The sequence below is a fragment of the Crocuta crocuta genome, unplaced genomic scaffold, assembly GCF_008692635.1.
Source record: "Crocuta crocuta isolate KB4526 unplaced genomic scaffold, BGI_CrCroc_1.0 scaffold462, whole genome shotgun sequence".
Lineage (NCBI taxonomy): Eukaryota > Metazoa > Chordata > Mammalia > Carnivora > Hyaenidae > Crocuta > Crocuta crocuta.
This window is the reverse complement of record NW_027527437.1, coordinates 1461360-1489059: the sequence shown is the minus strand read 5'-3', so window position 1 is coordinate 1489059 and position 27700 is coordinate 1461360. Positions and strand designations below refer to the sequence as shown.

The following is a 27700-nucleotide window of genomic DNA, read 5'->3' as shown; positions in this document are numbered from 1 at the left end:
TGACCAGAAACAGTTCCCATAGTGTAAGTCTGAAACCCGATTCTAAAATGATGTATTCAGTATGGTATTTTGCAAGGCTAGAAAAGGAGAGAAAATCAAGATTTCACAGTATTGGTGAAAACTTTTATCATGAAATAAATTTAATTCTTTAGTATTTCATCCATTTTCTATCAGAAAACAGCACAATTACATTGTTAGGTATATTATTTACAGTGAAAACTTGGAAGACTCAACAAAGCATCAGTAAGTTTATCAACAGAGTTAAGAAACACCACCCCACCCCCACCCCCCAGGGTCCCTTCCTTTGAAATGAAACTTGTATATATCCTTAAGCACCAGCTTGACAATTTAAAGTTTTCTTTCAGTTCTATAAAATATTCCTGCTTTGAAAGGCAAAGTGAATGTAAAAATGTGAATGTAGTTAAACAGATCACTGGCCTGGATACTCTTTATTGCAACAATTGCAATGTTTTACAACTATATTCACTTCTTTGAATGAATTTGGTTATAGGCTTGAAACAAAGTATTTGCCTTTTGTTTTCAAAAATTCCCTCAAAAAATTAAATCATTTTTGAAACTGTACATCTGTAATTTTCATTCATCGTGTTTAAATATGCAGCTTGGTCCTGGAGGTTATGTTACATAAAGTCCAGCTTCTTGGATAATTTGTTGTACCAAACAATAAAAAACCCTAAACTACCAAAAATATTACTGATGTTAACAGTCACATATGTAGAACATATCGGTGTACCCAGATTGTCCTGTTAATAGGTGCTTACACTACTAATGTACAATCAGTTTATGAAACTTAACAGTTAAATTTCCATTCATTATGTAATGAAAGCTCTAAAAGACCCTCAGAGTTCCTGTACTTCAGAAACACTAACACTATTAAGGCATTACTTAATGAACAGACCCTACAGAATGTAACTAATATGCCTATTGGAGAGCTAGTCATATTTTAAGGCAGTCAGAAGATTCATTTTTTTTTTTTCACTTTAAGGCTCTTGCACACTTAAATTTTATTCTATGCAGGCATTGTTCTGTGTAATTTAAATATTAAGTGTTCATTTATGGAAATCAAAGCCTTTATATAAAGCAAATAGATGGTTTAGAACTAGATTAAAACACCTCTCCCCCAACCAATTTTTTTTAAAAAAGGATTTCATATCCCTTTGGAGAATTTCTTCATTATCAGAAGCTGGCAATAAAGTTAGAAAATATAACTCAAGTGCATTACAAAAGCTTTGTCTAGTCATACCAAGCCACATTATATGTAGTCCATATTTAAAATAATAGAGCAACAAAAACATTTTTTTGATTACTGTTCATTCATTGTATACTTCAAACTTAATTTGGCTGAATATAGATTCTACAGTTTACATTGCAAAAAAACCCCTAGTATTTTAAACAAAAGCTTCAATTTCTATCAGTTTTGTGGTAATAATACATAAAACAGCAAGGCTCTACCTCATTTACTACACTCAACAATCCAAGTGTTCATTAAGTGAAAACAGCAGAAATGTAGTTAACTTACTATTTGTTTTGTTCAGTTTTCTGATAACTTCTAAAAGTACAGAAATCTAAGTATATTTTAAAATTAAGTATCAATTGTGTTCATAAAATTAATATACATGGTGCTATATTAAATAGAACCAAAGGGAAAAATCTCTTTAGGCTCAGAAACAGCTTTTGTAGATTTTCATTGTATTTACAAAATTCATAATCGTTGAAAATAAACGCCTTAATTCAGTAATAGAATTTTGCAATGTAACTTCTCTAGTTTATTTCTCTATCAATTTCCAATATAATTTGCTACTTTCCGGGTTTAGGAAAATGTGTCACTTACTATAATTTTATTCAAACAGTATGCTTAACTACATTAGATTTCTACATGAAAAAATATTACCATGGAATTTTAAATTAACTTCCTAATGTTTCAAAAGCAAATAAACTTACCAATTAAAAATTGTTAAATATGAATACAGGTTATTTACAAGATCTTTTATGCTACAAACAATGTATATACAAACGCAGTGAAGTACTTAGACAAAATATTTGAAAGTGATCTTTATATGGAAATATGAGCCTAGAGATGTGCTATTTTCTGAAAGAGTATTCAGTTCATTATTTTTCTAAGAGCAAAGTAGATCTATAATTGCAACCAATGGCTAAATAATCTTACCCAAAGGCCACAAAATTTCTGCAAACATCTAACACAAAGGGTATACAACGTAACTTGATTTGGGGAGAAAATATACTAATCTAATTATTGTTCCAAGAGACCTGCCCATTATTAATTTGAAAAAATATGATCTTAAATCTATATGGAGCAAATGGAAATCTGCAAAAAGATGAATCCCAAACCCAACTACGGGTGATTTTTCTGTTTATTATCCAGGTAAGAGTAGGACAAGAAACAGAGGACAAAAATGTCAGAATAAAGTAATTTCAAAAGAAAAAAAGAGATATAAAAGTAATCTTCCAACAAATAAGATTAGGGAGCAGATATCAGGAAAATACTAAATAAAATCTGTACAGTAAATGCAACTAAATTCATAGTGTTATCTTTTTTTTCTTCCTCATTCTTCCTTGTGCATGTTTACAATGAGCCTGTATGACATTTCTCTAGAGAGGACACTGCCTTCACCAATCACCCCAAACCTGTGGTATACAAAAATAGAATTATTCACTTTTGATAGCTTACTGTAAGGGCATCACTTTTTAAGAAATTTTTATTTGTGGGTATGAAATATTTAGGTCAAATTTGGGTAGGTCCAATGAGTGATAACAATGATTTTCCTACAATTATGGTTTAGATATACTTTTTTTTTAAAGTCAATCTTTTTTTTAACTTTTTTTATGTCTTTTTATTTTTTTGAGAGATGAGACAGAGAGCAAACGGAGGAGGGGCACAGAAAGAGGGAGACACAGAATCTGAAGCAGGCTCCAGGCTCTGAGCTAGCTGTCAGCACAGAGTCCGACGCAGGGCTTGAACCCACGGATTGTGAGATCGTGACCTGAGCTGAAGCCAGACGCTCAACCGACTGAGCCACCCAGACGCCCCTAGATGTACTTTTTAAAATGTTTTGCACTGAACTGTCAGATCCTCCAATTCATTCAGGAATTTTGCCTTAAATTTCCAAAACAATTTTATATTATTTTGCAAAATCTCATAAAATGAGGGCAAAAGCCTGACAAAATTATATTCTATCATTTGTGGATTTACCTGTTATTTTAGAAGATTAATCAAACGGTTATTAATAGTGTTTCTTCACTTAGAGTATAAGTTTGTTTTTCTAGGTCTATCCAAGTGGATCTTAGACTTGGAATATGTTCCTTTCCTTGATCAGAGAATACTGACTTAGTCAACACTCACCTTCACTATAAACATTTTTCTTCCACATTTTCCCGTTCAGAACAGGAAGTTTGTTAAAACAACAAATTATTGAGCCTATTGAATGATTTTTCTAAAAGTTTATTCAAAATACGCTAACTCCTATGAAGAATGTTTTCAATTAAAAAATTTCTAATTTGTATTGCAAGCCCTCCTAATTTAAACTTCTATATAAATATTAAATAATTGATTCTTCTAAGATCCAATCATCATCTAGGTTACATTTTAAAGATAAAATTGGTATGTTAAATTGGTTGACTATAGTCACACAGTAAGTTAGATAAAACAAGAGGTTCCAAAGAGGTACACTAAATTCCACTCACTAGCATCTTCCTCACTTATGTTCCCATAAAACTAAACTAAATAATATATAATGGAGTTAATGGAATTTTCAGGTTTCAATTAATAAGGAAGGTTAGGATTATAAGATTAATTTTAGTTTCACTAATTACAACTATATCCTGAAAATATTTGCATATTTTCTAGGAAATAACGTTTAGTTATTTTAATTAGGATTGATTTTTAACAGCAACATTTCCCTAAATATTAATGTAGCAATAACCCTAAAAGTAATTCAGAAAATAAAACTTTTTTATCACTTGAGTACATTTTACTCATGAGGTAAAGTTTTAAAATTTTTTCTATAGGACTATGTTATATATAGCAACACAGGTCATTAAGACATTGTGCTTGAGAGCTACTATGAACTATAAAAGTATACATGTTCACAATTTCTGTTTTTCTACTCCTAAATCAATCATGTATATACATTATTTCCTAAAACCTAAAAAGATAAAAGTCTTGAATAATTTTACTTCACCCATTTTGTGGGGAGATGAATTCTGGAATGGGAATGAAGAGCCCAAGATTGCTAGATTTAGTGCTCCAGAGCCATACTCTTAGACCTTGGATCCTTAAGCTACCTATAAAAATTAACTTTTAAAAATTTCTAAGGTTTCTTCCGGCTCTAAAATTTCATGATTTGAAAACAGTTCCCTTCAATAGTGGCCCCCTTTAGATTTTTTTTTCTTTCCTAAATCTTACCCTAATCCATTTAATTAGATGTACCTAAAGATTTCAAAAAGGTGACATCTAATCTTACTCCTCTGATGGACTGAATATTACTATTTGTGAACACCTAAAAGCACTACAGGACCAGTACATAACTGAAGGAAATAAACTTTTATGCTATATTCCAGTTAACATTTCTATTAGGAATAAAAAGTTAGACCATGTTGTAATTTTTACAAATCTTGGTTTACTTTGAAACTTCAAGTACTATTATATACTAGGCTCCTTAAATTTTAAGGTCAATCTGGACATAATATTTTAATGTATCAAATGTGGCTAACACCTTACATCCAATGCTTGATAGAGAGTTAAAAACAGAATGACATCTGAAGCAATGTGTGGAGGAGGTAGTGGTGGTGGTGGTGGTGGTTGTGGTGTGTGAGCATTACTTTGTTGACAAAAAAAAAAACAGATAAATCACATTTATAAATTGCTACCAGCTGCCTTGAAGGAATGGCTACATTAACAGAGCCAGCATTAATATGTCAAATAAGTTTGAAAGGGACATTTTCTTGTCACTTCCAGAGCCCAAATTTCTTATAAAACAGAAGGTATCTTCACAAATTCTAACACTACTAGTTTCCCCTTTGCACTCAAAATCTCTAATTCCCAAGTACACAAAAGGCCATAATTCAAATTGACTACTTTGACTTTTCACATGACAGTGAGAAGGGCTTTATAAATCCTCAATAAATCATTAATTATTATGAAAAGTACATAAAAATTGAAGTTTTATGTTATTTTAAACAACCATGATATAATTATGAGCAGAGATATTGGCATTTCAATAGGTTAAACCACCCCAGAAAGAAGGGACATTTGCTTAAGAAAATAATGCACTTTAGTGTAGTGAAAAGGAGGTTTATACACAAATAAAATAGAAAAAAAATTTTCTTATAGACTAGTTAGTGGTAATATGTTACTCAAAAGTTGACTTTCAAACCTGAAAGACCTAGCTTGCTTTATTATTTGTCTTACACTATCAAAAAAGAATGTTTTGTCATAAATGAATGGACAAATTGATATGTCACTGACATGTTTACAATTAGGAAATAACCTAAAACCAGTTTACAATTGGCTAAAAAAATAAAGGCAATTAGAATGATATTTATTTTAAAGGAAAAAGCTAATCTGGTTATAGTTGAGAGTTTAATGGTCATACTTTCATATTTATGAATGGGGGAGTTAAATGCTTAAAACAGTGTATGTTGTTTTCATTTAAGAGTGAGAAAAGTGTATTTACCTGTGGATATGGTGTTATATTTTAGCAAAAATCGTGAAGTCATGCTCTACTCACAGCAATAAAATGCACCAAAACAAACAAAACACAAACCAAACAGACCCTCAGCTGACACAAACTTTAAAGAGTTTCTTCTCAGGTGTCTCCACCATGTTTCTGGTTAATGTTAACAATCCTACAAGTGTAAATAAAATATCAGATTCAAAGTATCTTTTTCATTGAGTATGAAAGCTATTTATGTGATCTTAGAAAACTCCAAGGAATTTTAAAACTCATTCATAATTTAATCAAATGTTTTTTTTAAACCTCTTGGTATAAAAATTTACAGATGAATTTCATATTCCATCACAGTTACATGGTCCAGTGCATTTCAAAGTATTTGGACATTACCAAAGCTGTCCTTTCCCAATGCAAACATTTAAGAAAATTTTAAGCACTTCTTAAACAAGTGGCATGATATGGAACTACTTAAACTTTTGGCTCGCTCTTCTTTTAAGTATAAATGTGATTATTCACCACAGAAAAACTGCTTGACTATTTTACAGTATCTATCAATAAGAAGTTCTCTATTAAATAGAGGGAGCTACAGTGTATTCTGAAGCTATTTCCCAAGAGCTAGTTTAGTAGACAGAAAGAACTTTGGGCTCATCTTATTTTTCCTTCCTTTTTGTTTGTTTTCATTTTTGTTTTTTGGTAAGGTAAAATTTCCATTATGCACCTACTGCACATATACATTATGCACCTATCATCTTATCATCTTTCACTGGATTACGATTAGCTGGGAAGTAGCTACATATTTTTAGCGAGATGGCAATGGACCTCTTAGATCATGCTGGTGCTTATGGTTAAATCACATCTAATGTGAAATTTCGAATTACATCCAGAGCTCCAGTATCAAAGCCACACATATCCAACATGCCTCTGTCATCTGGGTCTGCAATGGTAAAACCATTTGATGTCATTCCACAAACAATCAATTTAGCTGGAATGTCCATTTTCTGTAGGAAGATCAAAATACACATTTAAAAAAATGTAAGCAAAAGCAAATAACCTCCAAAATTAAAACACTTCAAATTCTATGATAACTTTTCATTACAAAGTAGATTTTTTTCCCTCTCCATAAAATCTGTTCATCTTTTAAAGTTAGTTTTTCTGTGATTTCAGAAAAACAAAAACAAAAACATTGTGTAAACCATCTGCCTGAAACTCCTGCTTCGGTTCTGTCGGCCAGAGTACATTCCTGAGCAGCCTAGAGACTTTCTACTTAAGAAAACTGTCAGGATATTTGGGGGCATCAGATATTTTTACCAATATATCAAACACTGGGGCCAGTGTGCATGGGTATATATAAAGAAATATTTCCCTGTGATTAATGATTTTAGGCCTATGACTTTGTTTTATGTATAATATATGTATGTCACGTGTAAGAACCTGCTCTCTATAACTTAAGGTTAAAATAATTGATTTTTGGAGAAAAACCAACAATCACTGAGTATGCATTATGTCAGAAACCATAATGAGCTCTTTAAGTAATTTATCTAATGTAATTGTTATAACAACTCAAAGAAGGTAAGTAGTACTATTTTTTTAAGTTTATTTATTTTGTGGGGGGAGAGGCAGAGAGAAAGATAGGGAGAGAGAGAGTCCCAAGCAGGCTCTACGCTGTCAGCACAGAGCCTGATGCTGGCCTCAAACCCACGAACTGTGAGATCATGACCTGAGCTGTAGTCAAGGGTCAGATGCTTAACCAACTGAGCCACCCAGGCACTCCAGTGAGTAGTAGTATTAATTACTGTGACCTATACTATAGTAGTAATAGACTACTATGACATATATCAGTTAAACAATTTGTTTAGGTTTACAGTGAGTAAAAGAGACTCAAGACTCTGAACCCAGGCTGCCTTGACTCTAAATTCTCTTCTCTCACTTGACTTCAAACTTAAACATACATCAGCATCTCTAGCAGAGTTTAGTTAAAACACAGTCTGACTCCAGTTTCTGATACAGCAGGTCTCCTATAGGGTCCAGGAATCTGCATTTCTAACAAGAACCCAGGCTAAGCTGCTGGTAGGAAAACCACATTTTGAGAACCAGAGCTGTTCAGCAAGTTGTTTCTCTTTCCCGTCCCACTAGCCATAATTCAAGGGCTCGATAGCCATACATGACTAGTGGCTACCACAATGGATACCGTAGATAACGCTTCCATGATTTCAGAGCTCAAATGAAGAGCACTTATTAGAACACAAATAGCCATAAATCTTAAAACACAGATTATAGCTTCACTTTAATTTTATGTAATCCTTTAACAAAACTCACTAATGATATTTTATTTTGACTATTACCAAAAACAGTTTGCAGACTGTATTTTTATTTTTACTTATTTATTTATTTTTTGATGTTTTTTTATTTATTTATAGAAGAGAGAGAGAGAGACAGCGTGAGCAGGGGAGGGTCAGAGAGAGAGGGAGTCACAGACTGAAACGGGCTCCAGGCTCTGAGCTGGCAGTCAGCACTGAGCCCGACGCGGGGCTCGAACCCACGAACCGCGAGATCATGACCTAAGCGAAAGTCGGAAGCTTAACCGACTAAGCCACCCAGGCGCCCCTCAGACTGTATTTTTAGAATGTACAGAATTGGAATTAGTTGAAATAAATCATGTATGTATAGCCAATACTTTTTATTTCAAGTACTGCTGCATCCAGAACTGGTGCTGTATTCCTATACAAAGCTACAGAACTATCTTTGGTATCACTGGAAAAACAAACATAGGGAGTATTTCAGAACTGTGTCTTATTTGGGGTGAGAAAGAATATTTAAAGTTTTACCTTTCGATACTCCCTCAGAGCAACAGCAGGATGGACACTTCCAGCAAAGGTCTCATTATCGGTGAAGACAATGAAGACATCAGCAGCTGTGTTTGTTATCTGAGCCCAGATCATTGGAAGAGAGCAATCAGTTCCACCTGCTGGGATCTAATGCAAAACAAAAACATGGATTAGAATAAAAGTGCCCTAATTTCCATACTGAGATGTCTGACATAATTAAATATTTAAAAATATTATTTTTTACATTATCACTTTGCTTAGAGCCAATACACAGACCTTCTCAAAGCATATGTGTGTGTTTTTATTTTGTACTCATGAGAAAATTGAGATGAAATAATTTGTTCTCATGAATTTACTAGTACCAGTCATGATATCAATATAAGATTATTATATAACATATGTTAAGTAAACTTAATAAAACCGTTCTTTACCTGACTCATAGCCATTAAAACCTGCTGTAATGTCATATCTGTAGTCACTGGACATGGTACCATTTCATCTGAAAAAGCAACTATATGAGAATCTTTTTCTGTTCGCGTGACAACCTGAAAAATTCAAAGATGGTGATTTTTAGCAGATTAGAGTGAAATAAATACAGTATCTCAAAAGTTCTTAAAATTCATCTTTTTAAAAATATTTATTAATTATTGAGACAGAGAGAAACAGAGCATGAGTGGGGAAGGGGCAGAGAGAGGGAGACACAGATTCCGAAGCAGGCTCCAGGCTCAGAGCTGTCAGCACAGAGCCCGATGCAGGGCTCGAACCTACGAACTGTGAGATCATGAACATGTCGGACACTTAACCAACTGAGTCACTCAGGCACCCCTTAAAATTCATCTTTAAAAGTTTTATAAATATACCTACATTACCATTTGCATACAAAATACTTAAAACCTTAGATACGAAATATATAATGAAATGAAAATGTGCCAAATAAAGTGAAATGACATAACAAATGAAAAGATAATCCTTGATGATATCTAACTTTGTAGTTTTGCCCCACATTTAACATTTTTTAGGGTGATAAAAATTCTGAAATGGTCTTAGGCGTTCTCACCATGCACATTGCTGCTGCAACTGTGCTAGCGCTGAGCACACTACCCAAAACTCTTTGGTTCATAGAAGCACTGACATCAACAGCCAGCAAGAAACGCTTTCCAGTTGGCTCCACTGTCTAAAAAAAAAAAAAAAAAAACCAAACCAAAAAACCAAACAAAAAAAATCATTAAAAACAATCATAGAAATTACAATTAAATTTCTTCTTTTTAAAAATGTTTTTATTTATTTCTGAGAGAGAGAGAGAGAGAGACAGCGTGAGCAGGGGAGGGTCAGAGAGAGAGGGAGACACAGAATCTGAAGCAGGCTCCAGGCTCTGAGCTAGCTGTCAGCACAGAGCCCAACGTGGGGCTGGAACCCATGAATTGGGAGATCATGACCTGAGCCAAAATCGGACGCTTAACTGACTGAGCCACGCAGGCGTCCCTACAATTAAATTTCTAAGACTCGCATTTACTTATCTTTCATTCAAAAGACTTCTAAGATAAAAGGGTTTATTTTTGATTTACCAATTGACAAATATTTGAAAATGTTTAGCCTTTTTTCTTGTTTTTATTTATTTTTGAGAGACAGCAAGAGGGAGACACAATCTGAAGCAGGATGCAGGCTCCACACTGTCAGGACAGAGCCCGCTGTAGGACTTGAACCCACAAACCATGAGATGACCTGAGCTGAGATCAAGAGTCAGATACTTAACCTACTGAGCCACCCAGGTACCCCTAGTTGCTATTATTTTGCTGAATGGCCAGAGTATTTTACAACCAAATATTTTAACTTATGGCTCTAATGTAGGATTTTCAGTCCTTAAAACAAAAAAAAATCACTTCCCATAAAGACAGAAGAGATGCCCCACTGATTAACAATGACAGAGGACCAAGTCAAAGGGAATAAAAAATTTTATATTCAGTATTTCAAAACTTACCAAAATGATCTTATAAGATAATTGGGTATTATCCAAAGATAAGGAGAAATTCTTTACTTAAGCTTACAATGTTAATTATATATCCATATTTACATGAACTATGGAAAAACAAAGGAATATCTAATAAAAATGGTTAAGCTATTAGTATCATCTTTAAAATGTGTTTTTACAAAATATATGAAGTCCAAATTGGGTCATTTGTTATGAAACAAAAAATTGAACCATTACCTTAAATGTTTTGTAAAAAGCGGTATCCAAAGCTTTCAAAATTTCTTCATCAGGGCGCCACTTCAGTTTTCCTCTGAGCCCATGACCTGTTTTATAAGTTTCTGATGCAATTAAAACGTGAAATGGATGTATACGAGCCTAGAAACAAGACAGAGACAAAAAGAAAATCAAAATTCAAATAAAAAATACTCATTATGTGTCTTTAGATTTTGTTATTGTAGCTAATAAATGTTTCATAAAGAAAAAATGAGGACATATAAATCTTAGATTTCAAAGTCAAAACGTAATTTGGTGTAAGTCTCAGAACACCTAAAAAGGCACCGACTACACTTCCAAAACTTAGGTGCTGACTTTTTCAATTAGTAGTAGTCAACAAAGGTCACTGACACTTACCTTTTTTAACAGCTTTTCGTTACATAGTTTTTCACATACTAAAGATACTTCTGAATTTCCTGGTTCAAGCACTGAGTTAGCAGTCATCTTTCCTAGATTCCTCAGTAACGCAGTGAGAGGCATCTCTTGTAACAAAGCCTTCCATACCTATTGCAGTAACACAGATCGAAATGTAAGGAAGAGGAAATGAATCAGTATAGTAACTGTATCAATAATAATAATATGTTCCTCAAGGCTTTCTTTTGAGGTTCAAGTATTTCCTAAATAAAAATTTGTCCACATTGGTCAAAGACTTACCAAATTAACTTGCTCTTTACTAGAATAAAAACATGAAGTATATTTTACGAAGGAACTGCATAGACGAATTTTATTTATTTTTAATTAACAAGGCAAATTAATCAGCCTTTCTGAAGCAGAAATAACACTTAACTGAATGCTAACTCCTCCTAGGCATTGTATTAAGTGTTTTAAATAAATATTAATTTCAAGATATATTTTATATTTTTGTTAAAAAGAACTAAATGTATAGTTATCCATATAAATCACATGGCATAAATTACTTTTATACATATTATAAATTTTAATATCTGATACATATCATAAATTACTCATGTTTAATCACATGCTATAATATACTATAATTTACTTACCTCTTTAGACTTTAAGTGATTTGTTAGAAGATGTTCCCTAACTAATCTATGCTCTTCTATCAGATGAATGACTTCCAGTTCATCTTTTGTGCGTTTCACTTTCTCTACAGCCTCCAGATACTTTAATAATTTTTCAGTCTCCACAGAAAGTGCTTTTTCTTTATACAACTCATGGACTTCTTTCCAGCCCTTTGTAATATATTTGGTCACAATAGCAAGTCCTTTAAGAAAATAAAGAATTCAAGCAGCATGAGAATACAGAATGTGATCGGCATAACTAGATACAGGAGCTTAAATTTTTAAGCTATGAGGCTGCTTTCTGTGATATATACAAACACATTTAAGCCAATGGAGTCAAATGACTTTGGTTATTCCATCATAATTATTTTAATATGAGCCTCTGGAGAAAAATCTCCTATACCATAAATCATTTTATCATAAACCTTTTTTTCGAGACACTGGCATTAGAAATTTGGGTAGACCATACCTATCTCAGGTCCACAATCTCAGAACAATTTACAAAAGGATAGCTCTGTCTCAGCTAATCTCCTTTCACTTGTCCCTTTCTGCCGCTAAATAAATAAGCATTTATAAATAGCAGAGGTAAGTGGAAGTGGACAGGTATGTAATCTGTAATTTTTTTTTTCTTTTTTTTAAATGTTTTATTTATTTCTAGGAGAGAGAGAGACAGCGTGAGCACGGGAGGGTCAGAGAGAGAGGGAGACACAGACTCTGAAACAGGCTCCAGGCTCTGAGCTGGCTGTCAGCACTGAGCCCGACGCGGGGCTCGAACCCACGAACCGCGAGATCATGACCCAAGCGAAAGTCGGACGCTCAACCGACCAAGCCACCCAGGCGCCCCAATCTGTAATTTTTTTTAATAGATGACAAAGTATTATAGTCCAAATTAAAAAAAGGAAAACAATGTCTTCATTTCTTCTATAATTTCTTTAAAAATTTTTAAATGTTTATTTTTGAGGGGGGAGTGGCAGTGGGACGGGCAAGGACAGAGTCTGGAGACTTAGAATCTGAAGCAAACTCCAGGCTCTGAGCTGTCAGCACAGAACCTGATGCAGGGCTTGAATCCATGAGCTGTAAGATCATGACCTGAGCAGAAGTCCAACGTTTAACTGACTGAGTTACCCAGGTGCCCCATCTTCTAACTTCTTTTAATAGTTGAAAGAGTTCTGGAATTGCAGTGTGAGGAAATTTGGGTTCTAGCCTATATTCTGCCAATAGATGGCCATGTGATCATTCTAGGTCTTAGTTTTTACTTCTGTAGAATGTGGAAGGAGAGATTGGAGTTTATCAGACTTAAAAAGATCTGTGGGGTAAATGTTGGCAAAATAAACAAATGGAACAGGTCAGGGAATAAAGAGTGGTTAAGACTGGAACTAGAGGGGCATCTGGGTGGCTTAGTCAGTTAAGCGTCTGACTGTTGGTTTCCACTTGGGTCACGATCTCATGGTTTTTGAGTTCGAGCCCCACACTGGGATGATAGCACGGAGCCTGCTTAGGATTTTCTCTCCCTCTTTCTCTACCCTTCCCCTGCTCATGCATGCTCTCTCTCTTAAAATTAATAAATAAACTTAAAAATAAAAATGGGACTAGAGAGTATGCCCTGCAAATGTTTTAGTAAAGTTTTGGCTTAGTGCTGCCAAAAAGGGTATTTTCAAAAGTATCTGGAATATGTGTTTTTATGTGATGTCTTCTGAGTTTTTTAAAATGATATTAGCAAATAATTCATTTTTTTCTAAAATACTGTGCAGGCCAAATAAAATCCATCTCTAAGGCAGATTGAGCCTATGTGTTATCCCTGGTCTCTAATTTATATAATTTTATCAAAAGTCAATATTAACATGTAGGACTTCTAAAAGTACTGTGACTTGTTATTTTCCAGATTTTAGTGCAAAATCTTATATTGTCTTAAATTACTAAATGTTTCATATGTAAGCACGTCTTCTATTTTGTCTTTACAACTAAAATAAAACTTTCTTAAAGGCAGTCTTATTATTTTTATCCTACCCAAGTTCTATGATGGCAAGACACTAAGTACTCAATAAAACCTGATTAATTAAATCACATTCTGGCTTGTTTTATCTGTTTTAAATACACATTTCAGTTAAAGTATTAAAATATTACTTAATTGGGGGAGGGGCACCTGGGTGGCTCAGTTCGTTAAGTGTCCAACTCTTCTTTTCAGCTCAGGTCACAATCTTGCATTTCCTGAGTTTGAGTCCTGCATCGGGCTCTGTGCTGACAGTGAGGAACTGGCTTGGGACTCTTCTCACCCTCTCTCTCTCTGCCCCTCCCCTGTTCACTCTTTCTGTCTCTCTCAAATTGAATAAATAAACTCAAAAATATTAAAAAATAAATAAAATATTAAAATACTTGGTGGCTTAGAGTTTGATTCTAAATTCTTTTCACTCTAAGAAACCTAGGGATCTCTTATACCTGAACATCCTGCTATTATTCCAAGGTTTTAAGTATGAGTTCTGCTCTCAAGAAATTTACAATTAAAGGAGCGCCTGGGTGGCTCAGTCGGTTAAGCGTCTGACTTCGGCTCAGGTCATGATCTCACACTTCGTGGGTTCAAGCCCCGCGTCGGGCTGTGTGCTGACAACTAGCTCAGAGCCTGGAGCTGCTTCACGTTCTGTATCTTGCGCGCTCTCTCTCTGACCCTCCCCTGCTCTCTCTCTCTCTCTCAGAAAGAAATAAAAACATTAAACAAAAAAAAAAGAAATTTAGAATTAAAGAACACTGTTTGTGGGAACAAGTTTAGGGAACATTTACTAATTCCTCATTTTATCGACCAGGAATTCAAAACCCAGAATAACTATTTGCACAAATTCAGAAACCAATTTTTCCAATTAGAACTAGCACTTAGGTCCACACCACCATCTAGTGTCTCAACAGACAAATAAAGGTGGATCCCTACATTCTTCTCATACTGAATCAAAAATTTAAAAGTATAAAATTAAAGCATGAGTATTTGAAGGAAAAAAAACACAGGTAAATATTTTTATGACTTTAGGTTGGAAAGGGCTGTTCTAAATCTAACAAAAACCAAAAATCTATGAATAAAAACATGTAAGTTTCATTACATTAAAATTCCAAACTTCAGTGCGCCAGAAACCCCAATTGAAAAAATTGAAAGACAAAGAAAAAAAAGGGAGAAAGTGCATGACAGTAAGTTATTAATTTCTATGTATCCCAAGTTCTTAGAACAGTGCTCATCCATAGTAGGTGCTCAATAAACATTTGTTGAATGAATAGTGACAATCAATATTAAGAATAGCAACTCGGTGGATAAAAGGGCAAAGATACAATATGCTCCACAACAATGTACAAATAATCAGCAGCACATGAAAAGATGAACTTTTGCCCACAAACACAAATTCAAGGAAGGTATAACTTTTCACCTATTCTATTGGCAAAGATTAAAAAACACTGGTAATAGCCACTGTTCAAATGTCTGGAAACTGGCCACTTCTATATACTCTTTGTGGGTTTAGTCTTTATAAAAATATTTATGTTATGCAAATTTTTTCACTGTGGTATTTTTGTAATAGTTTGAAAAACCAGAAGCTACTTCACTGTCATCAATGAGACTACCTAAATAAATGATCATATATTCATTCAATGGTATACTTGCAATGATTTCCACTGACTTGAAGAAATACCAATCTGCTTTTAACTGAAACAAAGAAGGTCTAGGGGCACCTGGGTGACTCAGTCGGTTAAATGTCCAATTCCTGATCAGCTTAGGTCATGATCTCATGGTTTGTGGGTTCAAGCCCTGCGCTGGGCTCTGTGCTGACAGTGTGGAGTCTGCTTGGGATTCTGTCTCCCTTTCTGGCCCTCCCCTCCAACTCAAAATAAATAAACATTAAAAACAAAACAAACCAAACAAACAAAAAAACCAAAAAGGTCTATAAAAAATTTTCAATACACCAATGTATTTTTAGGAAAAATCTGGAGTAATATAAAATATATACAGTGATTTCTTTTGAGGGGCAGATTCTACTTTCTGTATTATATTTTTATGTATTACCCAGCTATTTTAAAACAAGCATGTAATTTCTAATAAAAAACCAAAACATCCATGTGTTTGTATATATAAGTATTTGCAACAATTTACTGCTAATATTTCATTTTAAAAAGTCCACTCATAATAAATAATGACAAATTAGGAATTCATGAGGAGCTGTCTTTTCAAGTTTCATTTCTGGTATTAAAAAAAAGCAACTTTTGGACACGTTGATTTTTATGGATGTTCATACATTACATTATTCATGCCCAAAAGTTTTTATTTTCCTTCCAAGAAGGACTAAGTAATTATCGTACATCCAACTAACTTCTCAAAAGTCTCTTCCCATAGACACAGAAAAACTGCCCCAAGTTACCATGTCCCCTGGCTGACTGCTTGGAGACAATTAACATCCTGAATTGTTAAGTTCAGCACTATTTCAGGTAGCCTTTAGGTTCCATGGAACATATGTCCTAGGAAGACAGGGAGGGAAAGAAAAATCATAAGGGGCTAGAGCAGGGCAGCCTGGCTATCTGCCATCTACTGGCTAGGAGCCGCTTTGCTCCCTATAGCTTTAATCATGTCCATGTTGCTGTCATTGTCCATACTCACTTGGGCAAGCATTCTAGCTAACATGGTGACAATCTGAGATCTAGAATATTAAATTAACCTGTAAATTTGTCATTTGATTCTTGATTAGTAATGTCTGGATTGCCTGTGGTAGGTGTTTAATTCCAGGGTGGCATTCAACATTTGAATTAGTTAACCAATGTGTTTTGAGAATGAAAGGCTATTTCAAATAAAATTTTTCTATTTTTCGGATATCTGCAACCTCCCCCAACCCAAAGATCTTATGCTTACCTTCACTGGAGGGTTTAAGATGTGACAATCTTAATAGATCTTTGTGAGACCAGCCATTTCTTTGTTTATACTTTGTCACAGCCAGAGCAAGGGCCATACCCCCCTTTTCATTGTACCAGTCTGCTATAGCCTTCCGGAGGGCACGACCCCACATGCCACATTTCATGCTTTCCTTCAGATCTTTCTTAAACTGGATAAAAGTAAACAGATGCGTAGGAATGCGACAAACTTCAGAAACAGCTTTGAATGCTGCTTGTTTTGTGCTCACGTCGGAACACTGGGAACAGATGGCAAGTGCGAAGAGCATAGGCTCTTGCTTTGCTGTTCTGCCCTCTTGACTAAATGACTTTATTTCCTGTATCACTTCACATCCTCTGCCGTCTTCAATCAATCTAATTAAAGCTTCAGCATTCTCAAGGCCCAACTTTTGTTCTTTGATATAATAAGTCCCACCTTCAGAACCAAAACATAAGAACCGCTGTAGTCGATTCATATCAGTGACTTGCCATACATATCCATCTTCGGAGTTGGTTATCTGCGTCTCAGTCAGCGGCTGCATTTGGTTTACTGATTCCTCCATTGTTCTGTCTTTCAGGAAACCTATCAAAAAGCAAAATGTTATTATAGTAAGCAAGAAACAATAAAATTGTAAGAAGGGATACATTTATTTTTATTTATTATGTTTTGAAAACAGTATTTATCAATGTATGCTTTTTGAAATCTATTACAAAGTCTTTTAACTTAAAAGCAGTTTTTAGGCTTCTTATTAATGTGTTTTTTAAAAAAATTATTTCTGAGAGAGACAGCGTGAGCAGGGGAGGGTTAGAGAGAGAGGGAGATACAGAATCTGAAGCAGGCGCCAGGCCCCGAGCTGGCTGTCAGCACAGAGCCTGACACAGGGCTCAAACCCAGGAACCGTGAGATCATGACCTGAGCCGAAATCAGACGCTTAACCGACTGAGCCACCCAGGTGCTCCAGCAGTTTTCAGGCTCATTAAGTGGTAGTATGATAACCAGGAACAACAATAAAGAGGTTATATTTTGGAGGTGTAAGTCTGTTGCTTCAGGTGTAAGCATGCAATCTGGAGGCCCAGATAGGGAATTAAAAGGGGGTAAAGAGAGCAGCTGTGGTAGCTGAGGCTAAGAAAGGTCTTACTCCCTGAGTAACTATGTACACAGTTTTGGTTGCATATCCAACATCCATTCCTTCCCTCCCCTTTCTTCCTAGTAGTAATGTCCTTTAGGGGAGGCCAGATCTTTTTCCATCCCTACGGGATGAGTCTTGATTGCTCTAAGCCAGTGGCTCTCAAACTCTGTGCGCATCCAAAGTAACTAAATTGCTAGTTAAGACGCAGAATTGTGGGTTCCACCCACCACCCCTAAAGTTTCTTCCTTAATTTACTATGTCTGGGTGAGGCCTACACATTTGTACTTATCACAAGTTCCCAGGTGATGCACTCATTTCTTTTCCCATGTGATAAGTATAGGTAATGGGCATGTAACTGGCCAATGTGCAGTAAGTCCGCAGAGAATACTTCTCAGGTTTTCTTCACTCTTAAAAGTGGGTTTGGACTCTTACTAAGAATGCTCCCTTTCTACCGAGACATTCATTTAAAGTGATGCTTGTGTGGCATCTATCTTCAGCCACAGGGAAGCCAGTTGAGGAAGATACACTCATTTATAAGGACGGCAGAATAGAAAAAAAATTAGAAGGAATCTGGGTCCGTGATATCATCAAACAACCTGGAAATGCCTCTCTTAGAAATTTCCTAATATATCATAAATGTATCCTTATTGCTTAAGCCATTTGTAAGTTTTCTGTTACCTGTAGTCGAGAACACACTGATTAACATCCTACTAACTGTGCTCAGTTGTAATTTTGTGATCTCCAACTACCTATACTCTCTTCCTTCCCTTATCTCTAAAGCTACTAGCTGTACTGCAACAATATCATTTCGTATCCTCCTAATGGAGCAACCACAACTGTCCACTACTTTATCAGTCCACTGCTACTCTTACTATAGTACAGCTGCCTATCTAGATGCCCCAAGTCTCCGGTCTATAGCATTATAGTGCACTGGGTTTCTCCCCATGGCAAACAAAACAAAACACAACCAGAAAAAAAAAGCTCAACCAGCGTTTATTGCATATTAGGTATAAGACACAAAAAAGATTCCTGTCCCACTAAAAATATTTTTTAACAATGTTTAAGAAAGTGCACACGTGTGTTTGTGCATGTGTGCATGTGCGGGAAGGACAGAGAGAGAGAGAGAGAGAAAGAGAAAGAGAGAGGGAGGAAGAGAGGGAGAGAGAATCTCAAGCAGGCTCCATGCTCAGTGCAGAGCCCAATGAAGGGCTCAATCCCACAACCCTGAGATCAGGATCTAGGCCGATATCAAGAGTCAGAGAGCTGGGGTCTCCTGAGTGGCTCAGTCGGTTAAATGTCTGACTTTGGCTCAGGTCATGATCTCATGGTTTGTGAGTTTGAGCTCTGTGGCTGGCTCTGTGCTGACCTCAGAGCCTGAAGCCTGCTTCAGATTCTGTCTCCCTCTCTCTCTGACCTTCCCCGGTTGCACTCTTGTCTCTTGCTCTGTCTCAAAAATAAACAAACATTAGAAAGGAAAAAAAAAGCTGGCGAGTCGGATACCACAGAGCCTGCTTGGAATTCTCTGTTTCTCTCTGCCCCTACCCTGCTCACACTGTCTCTGTCTCTCTCAAAATAATAAATGTAAGGGACATAGGTGTCTACACCTAACTGACACCTAATGAACACCTAACTGACAAAGCCATCCAGGTGTCCCTAAAAAAGATTTTTTTTAATGTTTTTTTCCCCTGCTTTCAAAAAAGCCCACATTCTGGTAAGGTAGAAATATATATATAATACAAATAAAATGTAATTAAGTGCTCTAATAGAAATGTACCGTGAGTCAGCTGAGAATAAAATAATGCTGTCTCCATAATTTAGGAAGACTTGTGCAGAAAAGGCAAACTGAAAAACTGGTACATAGAATTTGGGGGAATGTAATCCAGAAAGGGACTTCTGAAATCTTGCTGTCTTTAGACTTAAAATTTTTTTTTAATGTTTTATTTATTTCTGAGAGACAGCATGAGCAGGGGAGGGTCAGAGAGAGAGGGAGACACAGAATCCAAAGCAGGCTCCAGGCTCTGAGCTGGCTGTCAGCACAGAGTCTGGTGTGGGGCTCAAACCCACTAACCGTGAGATCATGACCTGAGCCGAAGTCGGACGCCCAACCGACTGAGCCACCCAGGCACGCCTGTCTTCAAATTTTAGAAAAAGAACTAAGTATATTGGCATAGCTATAAAGAAATGTTAACAGATATGATAGTAGGTTAAAGGGCAATACAAGGTAAAAGACATTTTGTATTGAAGAGGATACAAGCTTCAGCATGTTTATATATTGTAGTCTTCCAACTTAGATGGAATCTTCGTGAATATTAACGATTAAAAGCTAGTGAGAAAAGGGACCTTTAAAGGAGTAAGAGAAGGGGGGTTACATAGACTTAAAGTAAACCAGGAGCAGTGGTATCATGGACCACAGGGAAGAGAATTTCAAGGAGTCAATAGCTGTGATGTCAAATGCTCAGAGATGAAGTAAAGTAAGTCTGGAAAATGACTACTGGATTTATCAAACAGGATTGTGATAACAAAGGGCAACTGTAGCAGAGTCCTGCAAGAAAGAGCCTGAGCAAAGTGAGATTAGGAGAGGCGCCTGGGTGGCTCGGTAGGTTAAGCATCTGAGTCTTGACTTTGGCTCAGGTCATGATCTCACAGTTGTGAGATAAAGCAGAGCAATGAGCCCAGTGTTGGGCTCTGCGCTGGGCAGGGAGGCTGCTTGAGATTCTCTCTCTCCCTCTACCTCTTCCCCATTCATGCTCTCTCTAAAAGAGAGATGAGAAAGAAGACTTTGAGGCTGAAGTTGAATGATTCAATTTGGAGTGGAAGACAGTAGAGAAAGGATGTAACTGAGGGGATGAGATCACTAAAAGTGAAACAATGAGCTTTATAGCATCCAGGTTGATAGTGGCCTACTGATAGCAAGAGAGGCATCTCTTTACCGAGCGTGAAGATGATTTTGAGAAAAGAGAGGAATTAGGAGATTGAGGGAAGTCTGGCAGGTAAGGGAGCAATGAGGTTGGGTCTCAGAGGAGAACACATCACACTGTGGAGATAAATGCATGGAAGAATGGAGAGCCTCACATTTTGAAGGTGACTGGGGGCAGGGGACAGTAACTTGATTTGTGTTGGAAATAATCAGTGTCATTATGAGGCCTATGCCTCAGGTGGTATCACAGTGTAATGATCATATTATATTAATCACTAGGGCCTGATTTATAGTTACTGAGTGCAGCATAGGCTAAAACTGCTGCTGCAGTAATGATGCTTCTGCATCCCTTTTCAATATGGCTTTTTAGCTGCCTTTTAATCCAAAAAGCTTTGAGAAGGATATGAAGCCTCTCAAAGACTGACATCTTAACTACTAATTCCAGTAGAAAAATTTCTTATTATTTTGACCTTTACACTGCATTTGACATTGCTAGACTCACCTTTAGCTTTTACAAAAATACCCTTGGGTAGTACTTTAACCTGGATATTTTATATTTTTTAGATGAATCATATTGAAATGATATTTAATACCAGATTATGCTAATACAACAGCTTTCCTGAACCAAAGCCCAAGAAGTGGGACTTAAAGGTACCAATCCAGATCTCAAAGTTCCCTCCCTTCTTATTATTTTTTGTGAGCATGTCTGGCTAATATCTTTAGTTCCACTAAGAGCAGGGACTGGGTATCCCTTCTCTGTGTATCCATTCTCCAAATGTAGGACATCACTTTTAAGTAATTAGTAATATATACTTAAGGATAACTGAGCAACATTAATCTTCTGAACCATCTAAGAATTATGTATGATTGCCTTTTTTCCCCTCTAGCACTTTTAAAAGTCTCGACATGTAATTCAAGCCTTTAAGATAAATTCTGTAGTCACACACAAAAAATGTACTGTATGCAACAAATGGATATGCAATAAAAAAAGTACATGAAATAGTGATGAAAAGGAAGTAATGAACACTGAGTAAAAACGTCTTCTGAGAATAGTATTTCTTTGTAAGTCTTTCCAATGCATTTATTTATTTATTTATTTTTAATATTTTTAAATTTATTTCCAGGAGAGAGAGAGACAGTGTGAGCAGGGGAGGGTCAGAGAGAGAGGGAGTGACAGACTCTGAAATAGGCTCCAGGCTCTGAGCTGGCAGTCAGCACAGAGCCCAACGCGGGGCTCGAACCCACAAACCGCGAGATCGTGACCTAAGCGAAAGTCGGACGCTTAACCAACTAAGCCACCCAGGCGCCCCCTAATGCATTTAGTATTAGGTAGAAGTATCTTGTTGAACAAGCAGCAAAATGAACTTTTAAATTTATGTAAGACGCCTAAGAAAAATCCCTAAATGTAACCCCTGTAATCCCTACTATGAGAAATGTAGTTACGCACAGCTGTGTCAATGGAATCTTGCCCTTGCAAGAACATGAATGACAACGATGAAGACAAACCCTCTCAACATTTCTACAGGAAAAAATGCTCAACTTTTCACATGGTTCTGACTGTTCTTTCCAGGATGCAACATAAAACAGTGGGACAGACAGCATGAATGGCCCCACTCTACTTGCTTGTGTAAATTTATCAGAATCATATTTTTAAAGTTAAATATGAAAAGCAGAATGGCAGTACTTCTAAGCTACTCACCCTGCACCTGAGTGCCAATATAGAAATTACTTCAAAATAGTTTAGGTGGTAACACTGGTATAACAAGGGATATCTAGTTTTTGTTCGCGTTTCTTGGCAGAGCTTCAAAAATCCTTGGAATTTCCAGATTGATAAGAGCCTTTTTGTTATGCTAATGTGGTGATTCATTCTGGGCTTCCGGATGGGGGCTGGTCACCAGACAGACTAATCATTTGATTTGAGGGTTGGAATTTTGGGTCACATCAAACTCCTAGGAGGATTATAGGGCCCAATATTGGGCTCAACCACAGAGTCAACCAATTATAATCAATCATGCCTAGTAATAAAATCCCATATAGAAACTCTGAATATCAAAGTTCAGTGGTGCTTCTTAACTGGTGAACAAATTGATGTGCTAGGAGGGTGAACAGCCAGGGTTCCCACACAGACGGTATTCCCCTCCTGCCTCCAGACTTTGACCTTATATGTGTCTTCCATTTGGCTGGTCCTGAGTCATATCCTTTATATTAAAACTGTAATCATTAGGATAGTGTTTTTAGTGAGTTATGTGAGCCATTCTAGTGATTTACTGACTCTGAGGGGGTTTTGAGAAGCCCTGAATTCGTAGTTGGCTGGAAGACTAGGGACCCTTCTTATAACAGGTGTCTCAAGAAAGGGCAGTCTTGCTGGGAATCTTGCCCTTTAACATGTGGTGATGCGGGAAACAAAGGCAGAAGAAAAAAATTAAATTTCCTTACAACTTACAGGCCATTGACAAGTCCTCAAGACAGGCAGATTGTCATTCTCTGGGAGCTCAGCTGCCTCGAAGTTGACTTTGCTAAGGGCAAAAGGCAATCTTATTAGCCTGACCCCTCAGGATCCTAGAAGTCTACTTAACATAAAAATTCCTTTGGGAACTTCCTTTATCTCTGCTACCTGCTCCCCTATGATAAATATTGGCAATTATTCTCCAAGCTTATGGCCCCCTGATAGATGTCTGAAGGGTCTCATTACTGAGTTTTTACTAAACAGTAATAAATGACCTCTCCCTAACAGCAGCTGGCCTCTCAAGGTCCTGAAATCCTTGTTTCCAAAATACCTTCAAGACTAAGCCCCTCCTCCCAACCTGAAAGTATATAATCCGTTATCCTCACAACCCCAGTGCAGCTCTTTCTGCCCCCGGGGTCCAGTCATGTTTTAATAAAACCACCTTTTTGCACTGAAAACATCCCAATAATTCTTTCTTGGTTGTTGGCTCTGAACCTCAAAACTTCAAACCACATCAGTGGGATCTTAAGCTAACTTTGGAACTAAACTGAATTGCAGGACACTGAGTCTGTGTCAGAGAACTGGTCTCAAACCAGACACCAAAGGCACAGGGATAAAAGAAAAAAAAAGATAAACTGGACTTCATCAAATTTAAATTTTTCACTAAGAAAATGAAGAGATCCCAGAGAATGGGAGAAAATACTTGCAAATAATACTATGAAGAACTTGTATCTACAATATATAAAAAATCGTAAGTCATTAATAAAATAATAACCTAATTAAAAAATAGGCAAAGCATCTGAGTAGGCACTTCTTCAAAGATGTACAAACGGCTAATAAATACATAGAAAGATGCTAAATATCATTACACATCAAGAAAATGCACATGAAAACTGAAATGAGATCCCACTTTACATTCACTAGGATGGCTACAATCAGAATGACAGTAAATAGGGGTGCCTGGGTGGCTCAGTAGGTTAAGCATCTGACCTTGGCTCAGGTCATGATCTCATGGGTTCAGTGGTTCAGTTCTTGAGTTCAAGTCCCAGGTCAGGCTCCGTGCTGACAGCTCAGAGCCTGAAGCTTGCTTCAGATTTTTTGTCTCTCTCTCTGCCCCTCCCCTGCTTCTGTTCTGTCTCTCTCTCAAAAAAATAAACAAAAATAAATTTAAAAAACGACAATAATAATAAGCGTTGGTGAGGAGCTTGAGAAATTAAGACCCTTAAAGACTGTAAAATGATGGATCATATGGTAACTCTATATTTAACCTTTTGAAGAAATGCCAGACTGTTCTCCAAAGTGGTAAAGGGCTTCTTTTTGGGGTGATGAAGATGTCTGAAATTAGATAGTGGTGAACGCTCACAATGAGATAGAGTAACTAAAGCGACTCTATGAAGAACTGCATTTTTGCTCCTTTTCCTGCTTACACTTGCTTGGACCCAGCCCCCACCTTACACATACTTTACAATTCTAGTACGAATAATGTATACCCTTTCTGTAAGGGTCAGGGAGCTAATGATTTCTTTGGAGTCTGCCAGCACCACAGATAGAAGTGAAAGGGCAAGGCTGTCATATATGTTTTGCAGAACATGGATTCCAGACATTCTGCTGCCAAGAACCCTGGCTCCGGGGCACAAGTGACTTATGCAGAACTCATCCTTGTTCTGACCAGTTTCTGGATGCCTGAGAAGACACGTAGGCCAGACCACAATCCTTAATGAAAACACCAGAGCCCAAGCAAAACTGAGATTACTCTCCTTTCCTTTCCCAGTCTCTCAGATACCCCGTATCTGTCCCCTCTCCGCATCTTCAATAAACTCTGCTCTTACTTCCTCTCAGCTAGTGTTTGATGTCTATCCTTCCTAAAGCCAAGGATCTTCTTGGCTGGTCCTGCGGGACTCGCTGTGGGTCCACAGACCCAGTCTGCCTATGTCAACACAATTCTCTGAATATACTAAAATTCACTGTACTGCATACTTTAAGATAGTGAATTTCACGGGGTGTCCCACTTCAGGTCATAATCTCACAGTCCGTGGGTCTGAGCCCCAGGTTGGGTTCTGTGCTGGTGGCTCAGAGCCTGGAGCCTGCTTTGGATTCTGTGTCTCCCTATCTCTCTGCCCCTCCCCTGCTTGTGCTGTCTCTCTCTGCCTCTCAAAAATAAATAAACATTAAAAAAAAATAGTGAATTTCATGACATGTGAATTCTGTCTCAAAAATCTGTCATTAAATGAAAACTTAAAATTTGCTATTTAAAAAGATATTAGGGAAGTTATTTAAATAGGCATTCAAATGATATTTAACTCTGTATTTCCTATATTTGTCTTCAGAAAGCAATTTGAGATACACACAGATGTATAAAGTATCTTAATTTCCCCTCTCCCCAACTCCCATCAGAGCTTAAGCTCCACTGTCAGTGATTTAGAAGGCAGTTGGGCAGTGAGTGAGGTCACAGCCTGGTCATCAATTAATCCACTCCTGAATAATCAAGTGTTGTAAATCCAGATTAACAGAAAAAAAAAAAGTTAATTCTTTGGGTTGGCGTGTCCTATCCAGAGCTCTTAAAGCACACCATTCCAAAGACCAACATAGCTAAAGTTCTAAACTTCCGTAAATTAAAATTTGGGGAAGAATTAACCAGATCACAGTATTTTTAAAGTCACAGCCACAATCTGAAATTGGTTGTGGATATTTTATACATTGCCCACTCCTTTATTTCTTAATACTGACTGCAGAATCAGAGAATGCCAGCAACTATCATTCAGATTGCTGGTGTACCTGAGTTGATCACATCACATGTGACGCAAGAAAACGTGGTGAGGACTGTGGCAAACATGACAGCATGCCATCCTGAAGGCATGCATCTTCAGCCAACTGGTTGCCATGTAGTGTGGACTTTGTATTACCAAATCTTCTCATTTTTCTCAAAGACCCAGAAATCTGGATTTTTTTAATGCAAATTTAGGATTAAATGTGAAAATAACTGAAGTAATTTTAAGCTCTCTTTCTGGTTACTTCTAGGTTGTGTAAAGGGCTAATTTTTCAGTTTGGTCTTTCTACCACAGCCACATATTCATAAATAAATGTTAGTTATGATGTATTCAGCACAGAAACCACTTTCAAGTTCATGGCAATATTATAGATTAAAAAATACCACACATTATCACAAACAGCTTTGGGCTCTAATGATACTCATTCTAGGTATAGTTTATTAAGGAAATACAGTTAGACTCCTATGCCTCACACACTTTTCCTTGGGGGTAGAGTCCCCTGGGACAAACGTCCAAAGTTTCAAATTTAAAAAAAAAGAAAGCCAAATCAAACACTTGATACAAATTTTGATTTATACTCCACAATATAGCCATGCGATTGTTTGTTTTTAAGTAATCTCTATGCCCGACTTGGGGCTCTAATTTAACAACCAGGAGATCTAGAGTCCGATGCTCCACCGACTGAACCACCTAGGCCCCTCATAGCCGTGCTTGCTTTAATATAAAAACTTATGCTGATTCCCTCAGTAATATTTTGTCATGTTTATTTTGTGGCTTCACCTAGTCCATAACACAATGCTCACTAACTCCGATGCATAGGACACCTGTTTGACAAGCAAGGAATCAGTCTTGCCTACTAAAATATTTTTTTTCTGGAAGCCAAAGGTTATTCTTGGAGCTCAGAACTTTAAGAAGCGATGCATAAACACACATACTCTTAAAGATTTATAATCTTAACACAGGTCTGCTGAATAAGGGCATTTTTGGTTTCTGGTTTCACTCATCATTTAATCTTAGAAACATTACAAATGATTTTCGATTAATACATGACGTTTCCTCAACCTAATTTTCCGAGACATCGCATCCCCTTACACTGGTCTATCATCCCCACGGATTACAGAACAGATTTTACTCTTCTCGTCATTCCCTGGAGGATAAGTTCGCCTTCTGTCTCTCCACCAAGGTCCCTCTTCCCAAACCCCAGAGCCGGGGCAACGCCTCCCGGCGCTGGAGCCGCGGGAGGAGGAGGAGGAGGAGGAAGAGGAGGAGTAAAGCGGGCCCTCGGGACGCTGGCCTGTGGACAGCTATGGAAGCACAGCCGGAGCGGTCCGGGATTTGGGATGGGCCCACCCTCGGGAGCGTCCCAGCCCCGCCAAGCGAGGTTATGGACACAGCGATGCTGGTTCCGCTACCCAGCAAGGGCAGGACGCGGAGGCAGGGCTGTGGAGAACGATGGTTTGGCGAAGTGTTTGCTCCGGCCTCGGTCGCTGGGATGCGGGATGAGGGACATGGAGGATCAGCCAAACCCTGCGCGTCCACGGGGCCGCTCAGACCGCACAAAGGGCCCCAGCCGGCCTCCCGCAGTTTCCTCACCTGTGCTTGCCGGCCGACCCTCCGAACCCGCCCCGCCACCGAGAGAAGCCCTGCGAGGCGCGGGAAGACGACTAGAAGCGGCTTCAGCCCTTGGGGCGGCAACTGCTCCAACTCCACCACCTCGGGGGCCTGCAGGTTGGGCTCCCGGGAACGAAC

The 27700-nt window shown here is 37.3% G+C and overlaps 2 protein-coding genes across 6 annotated transcripts in view; one reads left to right on the top strand and one right to left on the bottom strand.

Moving 5' to 3' along the window:
* Positions 1-949: 949 nt before the first annotated feature.
* On the bottom strand, positions 950-27700 carry RO60 (Ro60, Y RNA binding protein). 3 transcript variants are annotated; one of them, XM_077759987.1, is made up of 10 exons: positions 27545-27700; positions 23181-23253; positions 16674-17273; positions 11783-12003; positions 11133-11279; positions 10740-10877; positions 9591-9707; positions 8965-9078; positions 8534-8680; positions 950-6706 (listed from the first exon to the last, which is right to left on the bottom strand). In XM_077759987.1, the coding sequence occupies exons 2-10, from the start codon at positions 23185-23187 to the stop codon at positions 6554-6556; spliced, it is 1644 nt and encodes a 547-aa protein (XP_077616113.1). In that variant the 5' UTR covers positions 23188-23253; positions 27545-27700; the 3' UTR covers positions 950-6553. The 3 variants fall into 3 exon arrangements, with proteins under 3 accessions (XP_077616113.1, XP_077616129.1, XP_077616121.1); XM_077760003.1 differs by having other exon boundaries at positions 17127-17273; XM_077759995.1 differs by lacking the exon at positions 23181-23253.
* UCHL5 (ubiquitin C-terminal hydrolase L5) overlaps positions 27134-27700 on the top strand; it is a 41956-nt gene continuing 41389 nt past the window's right edge. For all 3 annotated transcript variants that reach the window (XM_077760024.1, XM_077760018.1, XM_077760012.1), the window contains exon 1: positions 27134-27679. In XM_077760024.1, coding sequence (XP_077616150.1) covers positions 27292-27679 — 388 coding nt within the window. In that variant the 5' untranslated portion in view covers positions 27134-27291. The remainder of the gene's footprint in view (positions 27680-27700) is intronic.